Source organism: Anarhichas minor, unplaced genomic scaffold (genome assembly GCF_050575085.1).
Source record: "Anarhichas minor isolate MPS153535 unplaced genomic scaffold, ASM5057508v1 ptg000057l, whole genome shotgun sequence".
Lineage (NCBI taxonomy): Eukaryota > Metazoa > Chordata > Actinopteri > Perciformes > Anarhichadidae > Anarhichas > Anarhichas minor.
The window spans coordinates 196716-212500 of record NW_027466503.1 but is presented as its reverse complement, the minus strand read 5'-3'; the positions used below and the strand labels follow the sequence as shown (position 1 = coordinate 212500).

Sequence of the window (15785 nt, the reverse complement as noted above, 5' to 3'; positions counted from 1 at the left end):
TCATTTCAACATGGATAACTAATTGCAAGCGTTGCTGCTAGCACAACAGCTACATGATGTTGCTGCTAGCACAACAGCTAGCAGCAGCTAGCAGCTGTTGTGCAGTAAAAGTCTGCATTTCTGTGGAAGAAGCAGCTGTTATTGGAGTGATTAGCGAGCGGCGTGACCGTCATCAGCCCTATGGAGCAGCTCGTTGTTTTTAGATTCTAATGACAAGACACGCTGCACTAACGTTTTACTTCTTCCGTTTGGTAGCCTTGAGAGACCTTAGTCTGTAAGTATGTATTTATGAAGCATGAAAAGATGTACGTAGATATATTCTATTCGCGTGTTTAGTATAACATTTGTGTTGTATTAAATGCTAATCGCGGTTAGCATTTCTCCATTGGCAGTAATGTTAAAATTAGCTTAGAAGCTAGCTAGGCGGACATGTTACATGCTGGCAATATCATGGATTGTTGTTTTGTATTCATGTAATGTGTATAGGGACAGTTTGTAAAGCCATATTTCATATTGTGTTTCCACAGTTTTACAAATAAGAAAGATTCACACTGAAGTCTTGAAACTCTTCTATGGATTCCATGGTCTTTATTTCACGGATCTACTGTTAGCGATCTGCTAAGCTTTCCTGCACGAAGCAAGAGCAGAATAGAGTGAGAGAGGTGTGTTGACTACATTGATGGACCCATATTCTAGTAAACGTTTACGTGTAAGTGTTGATTTTAAAGTAAATTTGATGTGAGAGAGAGAGATGGACCCGCACCGCTGTAATGCTAATCGCGGTTAGCATTTCTCCATTGGCGGTAATGTTAAAATTAGCTTAGAAGCTAGCTAGGCGGACATGATGTTCAGAGCTACTAGTGAGAACAGACATCAACAACACGGAGGAAACGAATGAGAGACCACATTGATGGACCCATAATCTAGTAAACGTTTACGTGTAAGTGTTGATGTTAAAGTAAATTTGATGTGAGAGAGAGAGAGAGAGAGAGAGAGAGAGCGAGAGACCCGCAGCTCTGTAACTACGTCTGAAAAATAAAACTTCTAAAACTTTCCACGAACTGTGTCTGTTTGAGTTTATAGAGGGAGATTTTAGAGGAAGATCTTAAGTATCAAATACAACCTTTCATTATTAAAGACTACTTTATTACTCTGTCGTATTTTTATTTTTTTAACTAAGCAAGCAATCCACTTCCTGTTTACACCGTCACGCGCATGCCCAGTGTACGTTAATGGTCACGTGCTGTCCGCCTTCGAAGGCTGCCGTGTGGACGCAGATCAACTCGAGAATGATGCTGAAACTCCCGTGTGGACGGAGATCGTTTCTATTTGACAAATCTGCATCCAAGGAGAAACGGAGTAATGTGGACAGGGTCTGAGATCCAGTAATACTAAGACTGAAATTCTGCCATTGTCTGTGTTTAAGTGGATGTCGTTGAGAACCTGAATAAGAGCAGTTTCAGTGCTGTGGTGCTGTCGAAAGCCTGACTGGAAGACATCAAAGCAGTTATTTACGGCCAAGAAGTTCAGCTGTTGGAAAAATGCTTTTTCAGTTATTTTACTTAACAATGGGAGGTGTGATATTGGCCTATCATTGTTCATTGTTGCGGAGTCTAAACTAGCCTTCTTTAGGAGCGGTTTAATAACTGCAGGTTTTAGGGCTTGTGGGAAGACACCTGAGAGAAGGGATGTCTTTACAATGTGTAAGAGATCAGTGGTCGTGCAGTTTGAAACATTTTATTAAAAGTGTGTTGGTAGAATATCCAAGCAGCAGGAGGATGACTTCAGATGTTGTATAATGTCTTCTAGGCGTCTACGGTCGATTGAATGAAATTGTGTCATGATATTTGAATGGATGTTATTCAGAGAAGGGGACAACACATATCCTGTGGTTGGTGTGGAGGCACTGACTGCTTGTCTAATTTTCTGAATTTTGTCAGTAAAAAAGGAGGTAAATAGATTGCAACTGTGGCTAAGTGGAGAGCAGGGCCGTCCTTCAATCAGAGGATCGAAGGTTCGATCCCCGGCTCTGCGAGTCGCATGTCGATGTGTCCTTGAGCAAGACACTTAACCCCAAAACTGCTCCCGTAGCTGAGCCTACGGTATAGAAATGTGATAGAATCTGAATTGTAAGTCGCTTTGGATAAAAGCGTCTGCTAAATGACTGTAATGTAATGTAATGTAATTGCATGTCCATGTGGATTGGAGCTCAGCAGCTACTGACACTGGAGGATTTGTTAGCCTGTTGACGGTAGCCAATAAGGCGCGTGTATTGTTATTGTTTTTGGTTATGTCAGAGAAGGACTGCCTTGCATTTCCAAATTATAATTGGGAAGTCTCTTTATAGATGTCACAGTGAATCTGGAGATTTGTTTTTCACAACCTGCGCTCAGCTTTCCGACTCTCGTTTCTCTATTCTGACCAGCGTGGCATTTCTCCAAGGAGGTCTTTGCTTACCCGAGACAACCTTCACTTTAGTGGGTGCAATGTCATCAATAATATTTCTAACTTTAGAATTGAAGCCATCTACAAGCTCACTGACTGAGATACAAGAGACGGCTGGTGTGGAGGAGGACTTCTGAATAAATAGTTCACTGGTGTTTTCAGAGATGTAACGCTTCGTCACAACCTCGGTTTAGACATTTGTGTGCAAGGAGATTGCACTCTCAAAGAAAACACAGAAATGATCAGAGAGTGCAACATCAGTCACAGCGACCTTGGAAATGTTTACACCTTTGGTGATGATTAGGTCCAGAGTGTGCCCCCTGTTGTGGGTGGGTCCTGTCACATGCTGAGTCAGATCATAGTTATCAAGGACACCACATAGATCTATAGACCCTCTGTCCTGGGGATTATCAACATGGATATTAAAATCACCAACAATAACAACACAGGCAAAATCAATACAGATTATAGACAGCAGTTCAGTAAACTCATCAAAGAAGGTTGCACAGTATTTAGGTGGTCTGTAAATGTTCAGGAATAAAGCTTGAGTGGAATTCAGAGCCACATATTCAAAATGACCAAAGGACATCTGCTTTATGAAGAGAATCACTAAATAAAATAGCAGCTCCACCTCCTTTCTTATGCGCTCTTGTTTCACTCATGAAACTGAAGTTGTGAGGTGTTGATTCAATCATTTTTAAATTTTAAATTTCAATTTCTTTATTATGCTTATGTTTACTAGTTATTTTTATTATAGGTTGTTTTTACTATGTTTTTACTATGTACTGGCTCTGTGGCACTCTGAGATTTTCCAAATGAAAAGTGCATTGCAAATAAAATGTATTATTATTAAGAACAGCTGCACTGTTATCTTGGTTTAACCATGTTTCAGTTAAAAACAAAAAGTCCAGTTTGTGCCTAACAATAAAATCATTGATTAAAAATGTTTTTCCTGACAGAGACCTGACATTTAATAAAGCTAAGTTTAACGTGTTTAAAGCTTTATTTGCCCAATTTATTTGGACAGGCTGACGAGGAATGTATGTTAAGTTTGCAGGTTTACTATTGTTTCTTCGCAGCCTCACCTTTCTTTTTCTATAAACTATCAGGACAGGAGTTGAGAAGGCTCGCTGCATACAGGGCCCCGACTTCTCCTGGAGAGAGTCATTGGTGTCATTAGCCTTGTAGCCTGGACCCAGAAGATATCAATTATTGCCTTTATGGTTGTGGAAGTGGGGGAGGGGCAGGGCGCTCTAACTTCACCGATTGTGTCAAAACTGGCTGAAGACTTAGAGCCAGTGGTGGAGGTGGGGCTGTACGTTAAGGAGAGATTATAGGAGACAAAATGTGAGTGTGGAGAGCGAGTTTGGGTCCAGCAATGACCAGCTCTTTCATGTGGTCAGTGAACTCCAGGTGGGGGGAGGATGGGGAGAGTGTGAGTAGAGAGGAGGGGGACCTGGATGGAGTCTGGGGGGTGGAAGTGGGTGCTGGTGAGGGAGGTAAAGAATCCTTCTCTTGGAGGGGGGGAGAAAGTGGGAGATCAGAGGCGGCCCCTGATGGTGAGGTTGGAGACTCCTCCTCGTGGATCTCCTTAGGTGGGGGCATCCTTCCCGTAAGGTCTTCATGGCGATGCTGTGTGGTTACCTCTTGTTTAGACTCCTCTTGTGTCTTGTCCTTGGCAGTAGGAACAGACGGGTGACGCAGGAAGAAAAATAGGTTGGAGGTAAACAATTTCACCCCCGACTTGTTCAGGCAAACTCCATGTGCCTTAAAAAGATGTCTGCGCTCCCAGAAAAGGTAGAAATTGTTGATAAAATGTACTGAATGTCAGTACATGCAGTTGACAGCCATTTGTTCAGTGCAAACAGCCTGCTGAATCCTTCATCTCCTCCTCTGACTGGTGGAAGAGGACCACTGATAAACACCTCAGCCTTGACAGAGCTGACTGTGTTTAACAGATCAATAAAGTCTCGCTTCAGAACTTCAGACTGTTGTTTCACAATATCACAGCTTCCTGTATGCACCATGATGTTCTTCACTGTGGGATAGGCAGCCACGATGTCCAGGATTTTGTCTCATGTTCGAGACCATATCTTTCGGAAAGCAGAGTATTTGGGTATTCTTGCTGCACAGTGTTCTGACATCTGACAGCATAGTCACCAACAATCAGAGTCTCAGGCCCAGTCATTAGCTTTCCCTGCGGCCTTTTACTCTCACATTTACTCTCAGTTCTTACCCTGCTTTGAGAAGATAGCTGCTTGTCCAGGCCATCAGATGAAGATTTTGGATCCTGCGACAATGGAGCAAATCTGTTTTGAAGTTGTAGGCTTGGTTGTTGTGGAGTTCTTTTTGCTGGTTCTACTTTTCTCAGCTGTCCTTGGCTTTGTCCGGCTGAGTGCAGGGGTTGAGGAGGAGTTCTGCCTGTGTGGTAGTGCAGGCCAGCCAGTCGCATCACAAATCTCAGGGAACTGGGCTCTGCCTGTTATCATCTACAGTGATCAGAGAACAATGTCCACACCACTACCACTAAACGTGGGGTCCCACAGGGAAACATTTAAGGGCCACTTTACTTCCTGTTTTGTCAATGACATGAAGTCAGCTTATGATTACAATCCATTCCTTTACGCAGAAGATTCAGCTCTAAAAGTCTCCATCAGGATCAGTTAGAAGTAGTTTAGTTAGCATCTGGTTAGCAGATCATGAGTTCCATACTCTTTGGGTCAAATGCAGAACTAAAGAAGTGTCCTGGGTTCAGCTGGTAGGAGGAGACTACAAAGTTCCAGTAAAGGAATCCGTTACGTACTAAGTTTATTGTCTATTATGCACACTGTCTGGGGAGATTGATTTGTACTGTAAAACAAATCTGATCACCACCAGGAGACCCCACACAGCATTGCAGCTGTGTAAATACTATTTATTATACTATAGTATTAAATATATTATTATATGTGTTTACAGGTGTGCTTCCTGGAGTCGGTGGATAAAGCCACGCTGTGCTGTCCGCTGTGCAGGAAGAGAGTTTCCACTTGGGCTCGTCTGAACAGCAGGAAGAACACGCTGGTGGACCAGCAGCTGTGGGACCAGATCCAGACCTGCTTCCCTCTGCAGTGTCAGCGCCGCCTCAACGGGCAGGACGCCGCCGAGGAGGAGCCAGGAGGTACCAACACACACAGACATCCCATAATACTGCTGATGATCCTCATAATAAGTGATATCATGAAGCTGGTTGTGTTAATTTATTTCTTTATATTATTGGGGAGAGGAGAGTTGTATGTTTGTTGTGTTCTAATAACAATCTGACTTGCAACAAGCAGCAAGCATATAAACATTGTTTAACATGCAAACATTGTTAAACATGCAAACATTGTTAAGCAAACCAACATTGTTAAACATGCACACATTGTTAAACATACAAACATTGTTAAACATGCAAACATTGTTAAACATGCAAACATTGTTAAACATGCAAACATTGTTAAACATGCAAACATTGTTAAACATGCAAACATTGTTAAACATGCACACATTGTTAAACATGCAAACATTGTTAAACATGCAAACATTGTTAAGCAAACCAACATTGTTAAACATGCAAACATTGTTAAGCAAACCAACATTGTTAAATATGCACACATTGTTAAATATGCACACATTGTTAAACATGCCAACATTGTTAAACATGCCAACATTGTTAAACATGCCAACATTGTTAAACATGCCAACATTGTTAAACATACCAACATTGTTAAACATGCAAACACGTAAAGCCCTTCACAACCCTAAACCTCCTCCTACCTTTTTGACCTCCTGCATCGACACGCTCCCCCCGCAACCTCAGATCCACCGACTCCCACCTCCTGAAGGGATCCAGAGGGAGGGGGTCAGGGCCCCCTCCCTCTGAATCTCTCTCTTCCAGCTCCTCAGACATTCTCCAACCCTAAAACCTCGTCTGTTTAAATCAACTTTTAATCATGTATGTTTTTGTTTATTTTCTTTATTTTTTTTATTGTTTGTTTTTAAAAGGGCCTTTGAGTACCTTGTTACAGTAATACAAATAAAATGTATTGTTATTGTGAAATGAGATGAAAATACAGGAAAACTCTGAAGAAACAATAGAATCTCTGAATTCAACAAGAAGCTGCAGAAACACCGGAAATAGTGTGTGTGTGTGTGTGTGTGTGTGTGTGTGTGTGTGTGTGTGTGTGTGTGTGTGTGTGTGTGTGTGTGTGTGTGTGTGTGTGTGTGTGTGTGTGTGTGTGTGTGTGTGTGTGTGTGTGTGTGTGTGTGTGTGTGTGTGTGTGTGTGTGCGTGTGCGTGTGCGCGCAGTCTCGGTGTGTTTTCCCAGAGTGAGTCAGCCTGGAGAGCTGAAGCAGGAATATGAGGATCAGGTCACCAAAGTAAGTTTATTCTATAATTATTATTTATTATAATTATGTTGTCATAATAATAATTATGATTATTACTATAATAAGTGAGTGTTATTGAGCGATAGGTTGATTTACACACATTTTTATGGGACTAACTGTCCCTTTTAATAAAGTATTTAATCATTACAGACTTTAAGTTCTGGTAGTTTTTATACATTTCTAAATAGATTTCAAGATTGTGTGTTTTCATTGTATTCAAAGGAACAGTGTGTAAGATTTAGAGATCTTTGTTTGAGCGCTACAGGTAGAGATGAGTATCTTTACTAGAAGCTACTCTTATCAATACTCTAAATCAGGGCCGAATCCGGCCCGCCACGCCATTTTATGTGGCCCGCGAATCCGCCAGCAAAAAAAAAAAAAGTTTAAAAAATAATTAAAAGTTAGACTTGGTAATAAAAATATCCCCATAGTCGAAGTTATGAGATAGAAAGTCGAAGTTATGAGATACTTAAACACACAGTCATAGAAGCAGCTCTTTGGCTGGTTACCCTACATGTGACATGGAAATGTATTGTGAGTACATTGAAGACTAAATGTGACTTTACAACACACGAAATACTTCACGTGGGATTGTGCAAACGCACCCTTGAAAGGATTTTAAGCTTTGAACAAAGTTATTGTAATAACTTGTGTTTGATATTTGTCTTTGCTATTTTCTTTAATAGTTTGATCTTTGATAGAGTAATGTGGATTTCTTAACCCTAAATTAAAAGGATTTAAGTTATAACAGAAATGTGCTTAAATATATTTTTACAGTCATATAACTGCATGTACAATATTTTTACACTTGAATAAACAATAATCAAATGCAGAGACAGTTATTTACCAATATGTTAGGAGTAGTTACATTTACACAGTCTTACATTTACAACCGGCCCTTTGTGGGCGACCGTGATGCTGATGTGGCCCAGAGTGAAGATGAGTTTGAGACCCCTGCTCTAAATACATGTTTTTAAGAACGGGGATCATTTAAAATCAATTCAAAACAGGATTAGAGTTTATTTATATTTTGAACATAACTAAATATAGTTTCTACAGCAGCAGTAATGTTTACAACAGCAAAGTCGCTTAATAAAGTTGAATATAATTGACATTCTAGATAAGTTTCCAGTGAGATATTAATACCAGGTTTCAGTTCCTATCCCGACCTTCAGATAACGTAAAAACATGAAAGTCTCTCTAGAGTCGGTGTTTGGTTTGTCCCTTCCGGGCTCCTGTAGAAACCATAAATATGAAGGACTCATTCTGAGCTCATGAAAACACGACTCCTCTTAGTTTCAGGTGATCGGACACTAATTGTGTTAAATTGTATTCTGATCCTGCTCAGAACATGTCATTCAGTTGGTTCAGGTCCTTGTTGTTGTTGTCAGCTGACAGAGGAGAAGCGAGTACTGGACGAGGAGGAGAGGAGAGCCAGTGAGGAGTTCATCCAGAGTCTGCTGGCTGAGGAGGAGGAGGAGCTGCTGCAGGAGGAGACGAGGAGGCGCCAAGACGACGAGAGACTGGCCAGACTGATCAGCAGCCAGCTGGTCAGTGTTTCTGTGAATGAAGAACTATATATATATATATATATATATATATATATATATATATATATATATATATATATATATATATATATATATATATATATATATATATATATATATATATATTAATAGTTTGTTTCTCCTGCAGAACTCTGCTTCCGTCTCTCAGGACAACGTTGGTCCTGCTGACGTCACTCCAGCGAAGAAGAAGAAGAAGGAGGTCAGCGGAGGACAGATGGAGAAGTAAGTCCACTTGTTGTTTCAGGTACCAGTGATTTGATGAACCTGGTTCCATTAAGACCAGTAAGAGTAAGGGGTCATTGATAGTTTCTGATCAGAAGTGTGTTCTCTGTCAGTCATGATGACAATAATGGATTTGTGGTCTCATGTGTGTTGCAGGTTTCTGTGTCCTCTTCCATCTAACAGCAGCTCCAAAGACTGCAGCTTTATGGCCAACAAGGTAATGATGTCGTCACATCTGTTAGACATGAACATCCTCCATTAACGTTATTTACATCTTAAAGCAGTGGTTCCCAAAGTGGGGGTCGCGACCCCTAGGGGGGGTGCGGTGGTACTACAGGGGGGTCGCGGCTTCATCACCAACCCACACACACAGACGCACACATACACCGGTAAAACAATATAAAATAACCGACGTGACATGCACTGTGTTCCAACCACGCCACCAGAGCGGCTCATGTCACAGACCGACTGTGGCAAAACCAGCGAGAGCGAGCGAGCGAGAGAGCGAGCGCGCGCCCGAGCGAGAGAGCGCGAACGAGCGAGGGAGAGAGAGAGTGAGGGAGCGCGAACGAGAGAGAGACACACAGCGACACAGAGCGAGAAAGATACGGAGCGACAGAGAAAGATAAAGATAAGAGAAGGAAGTATGTACAAAGATGGACAGATTTGTGACTGGTCTAAAGCGCAAATCCGATGGAACTTCTGTTACAGCCGCAACAGGCGACGCGACCACCTCGACAACGCCTCAAACTAAGGTACCTCAGTACCACAGAGGAAGAGCAGTACATTGACATGACATCTGACTCAACAAGGAGACTACAGTTCACATCCAATTCACTGGCTGTGTTTTGGATTGGAGTGGAGAAAGACTACCCACTACTAGGCCAAAGAGCTATGGGCATACTGTTGCCTTTTGCCACATCCTATTTATGTGAAACAGGGTTTTCTGCAGTTGCTGCAATGAAGACCAAATACAGATCAAAGTTGAACATTGAGAATGAACTGAGAGTAGCTATCTCCAACCAGCAACCCCGCTTTGACAAAATCTGTAAAGCAAAGCAAGCCCACACCAGTCACTGATTGATATATATGAATAGGAATATACATAGGAATATGATCACAAAATAATATGGTCCATGTAGACCTGCACACCTTGTTCATAATTGTGTTATTTTATTGTTTGAGAAAACCTGCTGTTCAATGTGAGGAAATACAGTATATGTTGTTTGCACTTTGTTTGAAATTAAGTTAATTGTATTTACAAATTATTTTATATATTTTTTATTTTATATATATTTTATTATTGCTATTTTTTTCCCCAGTTAAACAAACTGAAGAATAAACTGTGAAGTGATATGTACTTATTTTAGAAAGAAATAAAAATATTTTATACAGTTCATGCATTATAATGCAATTCATTAAAAACCAAGAAAAATCTGGGGTCGGGTTGCGGGGGGGGGGGGGGGGGTCGTCCAATGTTCCTATATCATCAAAGGGGGTCTTGACAGAAAAAGTTTGGGAACCACTGTCTTAAAGGAACAGTTAAACTTAAAGTTGTTGTTCTGTTGAAACATCTTAAAGGAACAGTTAAACTTAAAGTTGTTCTGTTGAAACATCTTAAAGGAACAGTTAAACTTAAAGTTATTGTTCTGTTGAAACATCTTAAAGGAACAGTTAAACTTAAAGTTGTTGTTCTGTTGAAACATCTTAAAGGAACAGTTAAACTTAAAGTTGTTCTGTTGAAACATCTTAAAGGAACAGTTAAACTTAAAGTTGTTCTGTTGAAACATCTTAAAGGAACAGTTAAACTTGAAGTTAAATCTTTTTCTTCACTAACCAACGTTCATATTTTATAGTGTAAACTAAGCTCTTTATGCTAAGCTAACTGCCCCTAAAGTCACATTTCATATATGTTTTTTAAAAAAGTATCTTTAACTGTTCCTTTTAAGGGGAGAAAAAACGTTTTGATGTTGTTGAATTTAAACTGAAAATAATCAAACTTCCTGTTTCAGGAGAACATCCTCGTCTCTCAAGTGGAGCGCCCCCCCCCCCAGACTAGATTACTACGGATCAGATCCTCCGTCAGCCTCAGTGGAGGTCCACTTTCACCCCCGGACCCACGGGAGTCACATGACTGGAGATGGATCCTCCAAGAGGAAGAGCTCTGAGCTGGAAGAGTCCGCCCCCCCCGGGGCAGACTTGTTAGGGATAGCTGAATTGGAGGCGGAGCTTCTGAGCAGACAGCGGCAGGAGGGGGAGGACCGGCGGTTAGCTTTGCTTCTGCAGAAGGAGCTGGACCAGGAGGAGAAGCAGAGAGCCACCGACAGACGCAGAGGATCCTCAGACCCATACCCGCTCCGCCAGCCCACCAGAACCTCCTCAAAGACCTGCACCCCCTCCTCATCTGGAAAACCCCCCACCAGACCCTCCAGGAAGACCTGCACCCCCACCAGACCCTCCACAAAGACCCCCACCTCCTCCTCTTCCTCCAGAAAACAAGCCACTCTAACCGAGATGTTCTCCGGCTCTCCTTCTGTGTCCCGGTAGAGTTGAGCCTGAAATGTCTTAGAAAGGCCACCATACAGAGAACAACCCTTTTTAGTTTAGCTCACAACAGTAACTTTCTCTCATTAGTCCTGAACGATTACAGAAGTCTATGAATCACTGCTAACACTAATCCAAAGATTACAGAGGTCCACAGCACTTGTTTGTGGTGAGATGAATCACTGCTAACCCTAAATCACTGGAGATCATCAGTGACTTTTCTAACATATAAAACGGTTCTGAAAACGGATGGTTCCGTCGAATTTGTTATTTGGAGATGATTTTGTCTGAAAAGAAAAATTACACATTTAGTTCAATGTTCACATGTTTTTTGTCTTTTTGTCTAAAATCCTCTGGGGGGAAAAAGCAGTTTGTGTTTTAGGTGTTTTCTTTTCTCAGATTAAAGGTAGAAGGTAAGGTTGATTTCAATCAATAAAAGTGACAGTTTAATGTTGCTTTTGGTTTGTTCAGCTACAGCAGAACAACCTGAGAGGTTTGGAGGGGTAGGAAGACCCTCACTGGTTCCAGGACTGAGACCCTCACTGGTTTCAGGACTAACTGCCCTCTCCACCATCAGGCCATCTCTGCTGGGAGAGAAGCTGACAGCGATGCTGGTGGATGATTGTTAGTTACAATCAATATGTTACCTGCCACACCAGACAGTAAAATACTGGATTCATTTCATAACCTGGTTCACCTCCTGCCTACAAACCTCTGAAACAGGCAGCCGGCTGTCACTCACACAGTCAAAAGATGGTCTGATGAGGCTCTGAAGGAGGTTTTGAGTGATGCTCATGGTGTGGCTGGCTGCAGTGGTAGCAAAGGGATAAAACACTGATAATAGCTCACAAGTCCAATCGGTAGTTTTTACTTTAGACCAGGTGGTGATGGCCTCCACTCTCCCAATAGTGTAGCCGACCAGAGCACCTGGTCCATCATCTGTTGGATGAAACCTTTGGTGAGATCAAGAGTGGACACAAACCGGGCGTGGCCTAGTTGCTCGATTAGCTTGTCGCTCTCTCTCTATTACATCATTCACAGAACAAGCTGAATGGACCTTCGGCCACAGGTGAAGCACTTTCCGACTCCTGATTCACAAGAGGTCGACGCTGTGGGGGTGACCTGGACTGCCCCACCTGGTGGATCTGTCTGTAGCTAATTACACATCAGAGCTGACTAAAATGACATGTGGTGTTCCCCAAGGTTCAATACTGGGGCCTCTTCTGTTCAACATCTACATGCTTCCACTAGCTCAGATTATGGAAAACAACAAAGTGTGTTATCATAATTATGCAGACGACACATAAATCTACATAACTATATCACCAGGGGACTATAATCTCATATAAGGGCTGGGTAACTGCATTGAACTAATCAACAACTGGATGTGCCAGAATGTTCTTCAATTAAACAAAGATAAAACAGAAGTAGTTGTTTTTGGTACCACGGACGAACGATTGAAAGTCAGCGCTCAGCTTCAATCACTGATGTTAAAACCCACAAACAAGTCAGAAATCTGTGTAGTTATGGATTCAGACCTCAACCTGAACAGCCTCCTCAAGACAATTACATAATCAGCTACTATCGCCTGAAGCATATATCAAGGATTAGAGGATTTATGTCTCAACAGGATGTGTAAAAACTTGTCCATGCATTTATCTTCAGCAGACTGGACTACTGTTACGGTGTGTTTACAGGTCTCTGTAAAAAGTCAGTCAGAACGCTGCAGCTCGAGTCCTCACTAAGACCAGGAGGGTGGATCACATCACTCCAGTTCTGAGGTCTTTGCACTGGCTTCCTGTCCAACAAAGACTTTAAAATCCTGCTGTTGGTTTATAAAGCACTGAATGGTTTAGGGCCAAAACACATCTCTGATCTGCTGCTACCTTATGAACCATCCCGACCCCATAGGTCGTCTGGGACCGATCTACTTCCTGTTTCCAGAGTCAGAACTAAACATGGAGAAGCAGCATTCAGTTGTTCTGCTCCACATATCTGGAACAAAGTCCAGAAAGCTGCAGGCCTGCTGAGACCCTCAGATCAGGACTGAAAACTTTTCTGTTTGCTGCCTTTAATTGAACCACATTCAAGGATATTAATACATTTCTGCATTTTACTACTGTATTTTATTTCTTACACTGTTTTTTTGTGTTTTAAAAAACAATGTTCCTAATTGTTTTTAAATCTCCTTTTCTTTTGCCTTATGCTTTGATGGTTTTAATGGTTTTATGTGAAGCACTTTGAATTGCCTTGTTGTTGAAATGTGCTGTACAAATAATCTTATCTTGCCTTGAATTAAACTTTGCTCATCTGATTCAGTTCATTGATTCACTTCTTTAGCTGCACCCAAAATGACTGCTTGTGGCTATATTTAGTTTTGGATCCATATATTTGATTTTGCCTCATTAGGGGATAATCATGACTTGAATATATAATTTAATATCAAACCACTTCTTTCCTGTCGGATGCTGCCATACTTCAGTTTTAGGGAAGCTGCAGGTCCACTTTGAGGAAGTTGAATCACTCTGAGTTCTCTGTGGTTTCCTTGTGGTCATGTGACCCCGAAGCATCCTGATGTTGACATCTGCCCTTGTGGATCAGAATGGTCCCGGTTCACACATCGTCCGTCCTCATATCCAGTTTTAAACTTCCCAGATGTTCAGGTCTCACATCATGTGTTGTAAAGTTCTATAAAGTTTCATATTTCTCTCTGTGATTTACGGCAGGAAGCATGATTGTGGTATTTTTGACTCTTCTATCATTGATTATCAGCTGATACTGAGTTGAATCTGATCCTTATATTTACTTAAATGATGATTGAGTATTTCAATATCTGACTGTTGGTAGTAAATCTGACACATTTTATTTTTAGGAGCTACTTGATCTGAATACTTAATGTCCACGTTCATTCAAACTGTTCATCAAACAGACCAAGACCAGTTCAGAAGAATCAGTCTGAACAGTTAGACTCGGATCAGTTAAACTCAGCTGGTGGTGTCAGAACTGGATGATGAGGTCAAACATGAGTCTTTGTTAGGGTTATGTATTGTTAGGGTTATATATTGTTATGGTTATGCATTGATAGTATTATGTATTGATAGTATTATGCATTGTTAGGGTTATCTATTGATAGGGTTATGTATTGATAGTAGAATGTATTGATAAGGTTATGTATTGTTAGGGTTATATATTGATAGGGTTATGCATTGTTAGGGTTATGAATTGTTAGGGTTATGTATTATTAGGGTTATATATTGTTATGGTTATGCATTGATAGTATTATGTATTGATAGTATTATGTATTGTTAGGGTTATGTATTGATAGGGTTATGTATTGATAGGGTTATGTATTGTTAGGGTTATGTATTGATAGGGTTATATATTGATAGTATTATGTATTGATAGGGTTATGTATTGTTAGTATTATGTATTGATAGGGTTATGTATTGATAGGGTTATATATTGTTATGGTTATGCATTGATAGTATTATGTATTGATAGTATTATATATTGTTAGGGTTATGTATTGATAGTATGTATTGTTAGGGTTATGTATTGATAGTATTATGTATTGATAGGGTTATGTATTGATAGGGTTATGTATTGTTAGTATTATGTATTGATAGGGTTATGTATTGTTAGTATTATGTATTGTTAGGGTTATGTATTGATAGGGTTATGTATTGTTAGTATTATGTATTGATAGGGTTATGTTTTGTTAGGGTTATGTATTGATAGGGTTATGTATTGTTAGTATTATGTATTGATAGGGTTATGTATTGATAGTATTATGTATTGATAGGGTTATGTTTTGTTAGGGTTATGTATTGATAGGGTTATGTATTGTTAGTATTATGTATTGATAGGGTTATGTATTGATAGGGTTATGTATTGTTAGTATTATGTATTGATAGGGTTATGTTTTGTTAGGGTTATGTATTGATAGGGTTATGTATTGTTAGTATTATATATTGATAAGGTTATGTATTGTTAGGGTTATGTATTGTTCGGGTTATGTATTGATAGTATTATGTATTGATAGGGTTATGCATTGTTAGGGTTATGAATTGTTAGGGTTATGTATTATTAGGGTTATATATTGTTATGGTTATGCATTGATAGTATTATGTATTGATAGTATTATGTATTGTTAGGGTTATGTATTGATAGGGTTATGTATTGATAGGGCTATGTATTGATAAGGTTATGTATTGTTAGGGTTATGTATTGATAGGGTTATATATTGTTATGGTTATGCATTGATAGGATTATGTATTGATAGTATTATATATTGTTAGGGTTATGTATTGATAGTATGTATTGTTAGGGTTATGTATTGATAGTATTATGTATTGATAGGGTTATGTATTGTTAGTATTATGTATTGATAGGGTTATGTATTGATAGGGTTATGTATTGTTAGTATTATGTATTGATAGGGTTATGTATTGTTAGTATTATGTATTGATAGGGTTATGTATTGTTAGGGTTATGTATTGTTAGGGTTATGTATTGATAGGGTTATGTATTGATAGGGTTATGTATTGATAGTATTATGTATTGATAGGGTTATGTATTGTTAGTATTATGTATTGAT

General features: G+C 40.1%; 1 protein-coding gene and 1 long non-coding RNA gene across 2 annotated transcripts in view; both read left to right on the top strand.

Moving 5' to 3' along the window:
• The window catches only part of LOC142932551 (uncharacterized), a 2893-nt gene extending 1838 nt beyond the window's left edge, over positions 1 to 1055 (top strand). The window contains exon 2 of the long non-coding RNA XR_012947489.1: positions 1 to 1055. This exon is cut by the window's left edge and continues 1040 nt beyond it. This is a non-coding gene — a long non-coding RNA (uncharacterized LOC142932551).
• The window catches only part of rnf168 (ring finger protein 168), a 20542-nt gene extending 7040 nt beyond the window's left edge, over positions 1 to 13502 (top strand). Inside the window, 7 exon segments of the mRNA XM_076076451.1 lie at positions 5404 to 5602; positions 6772 to 6842; positions 8243 to 8401; positions 8550 to 8644; positions 8801 to 8861; positions 10657 to 10682; positions 10684 to 13502. Of these exon segments, the coding sequence (XP_075932566.1) occupies positions 5404 to 5602; positions 6772 to 6842; positions 8243 to 8401; positions 8550 to 8644; positions 8801 to 8861; positions 10657 to 10682; positions 10684 to 11191 (1119 nt within the window). The 3' untranslated portion in view covers positions 11192 to 13502.
• Positions 13503 to 15785: the final 2283 nt, after the last annotated feature.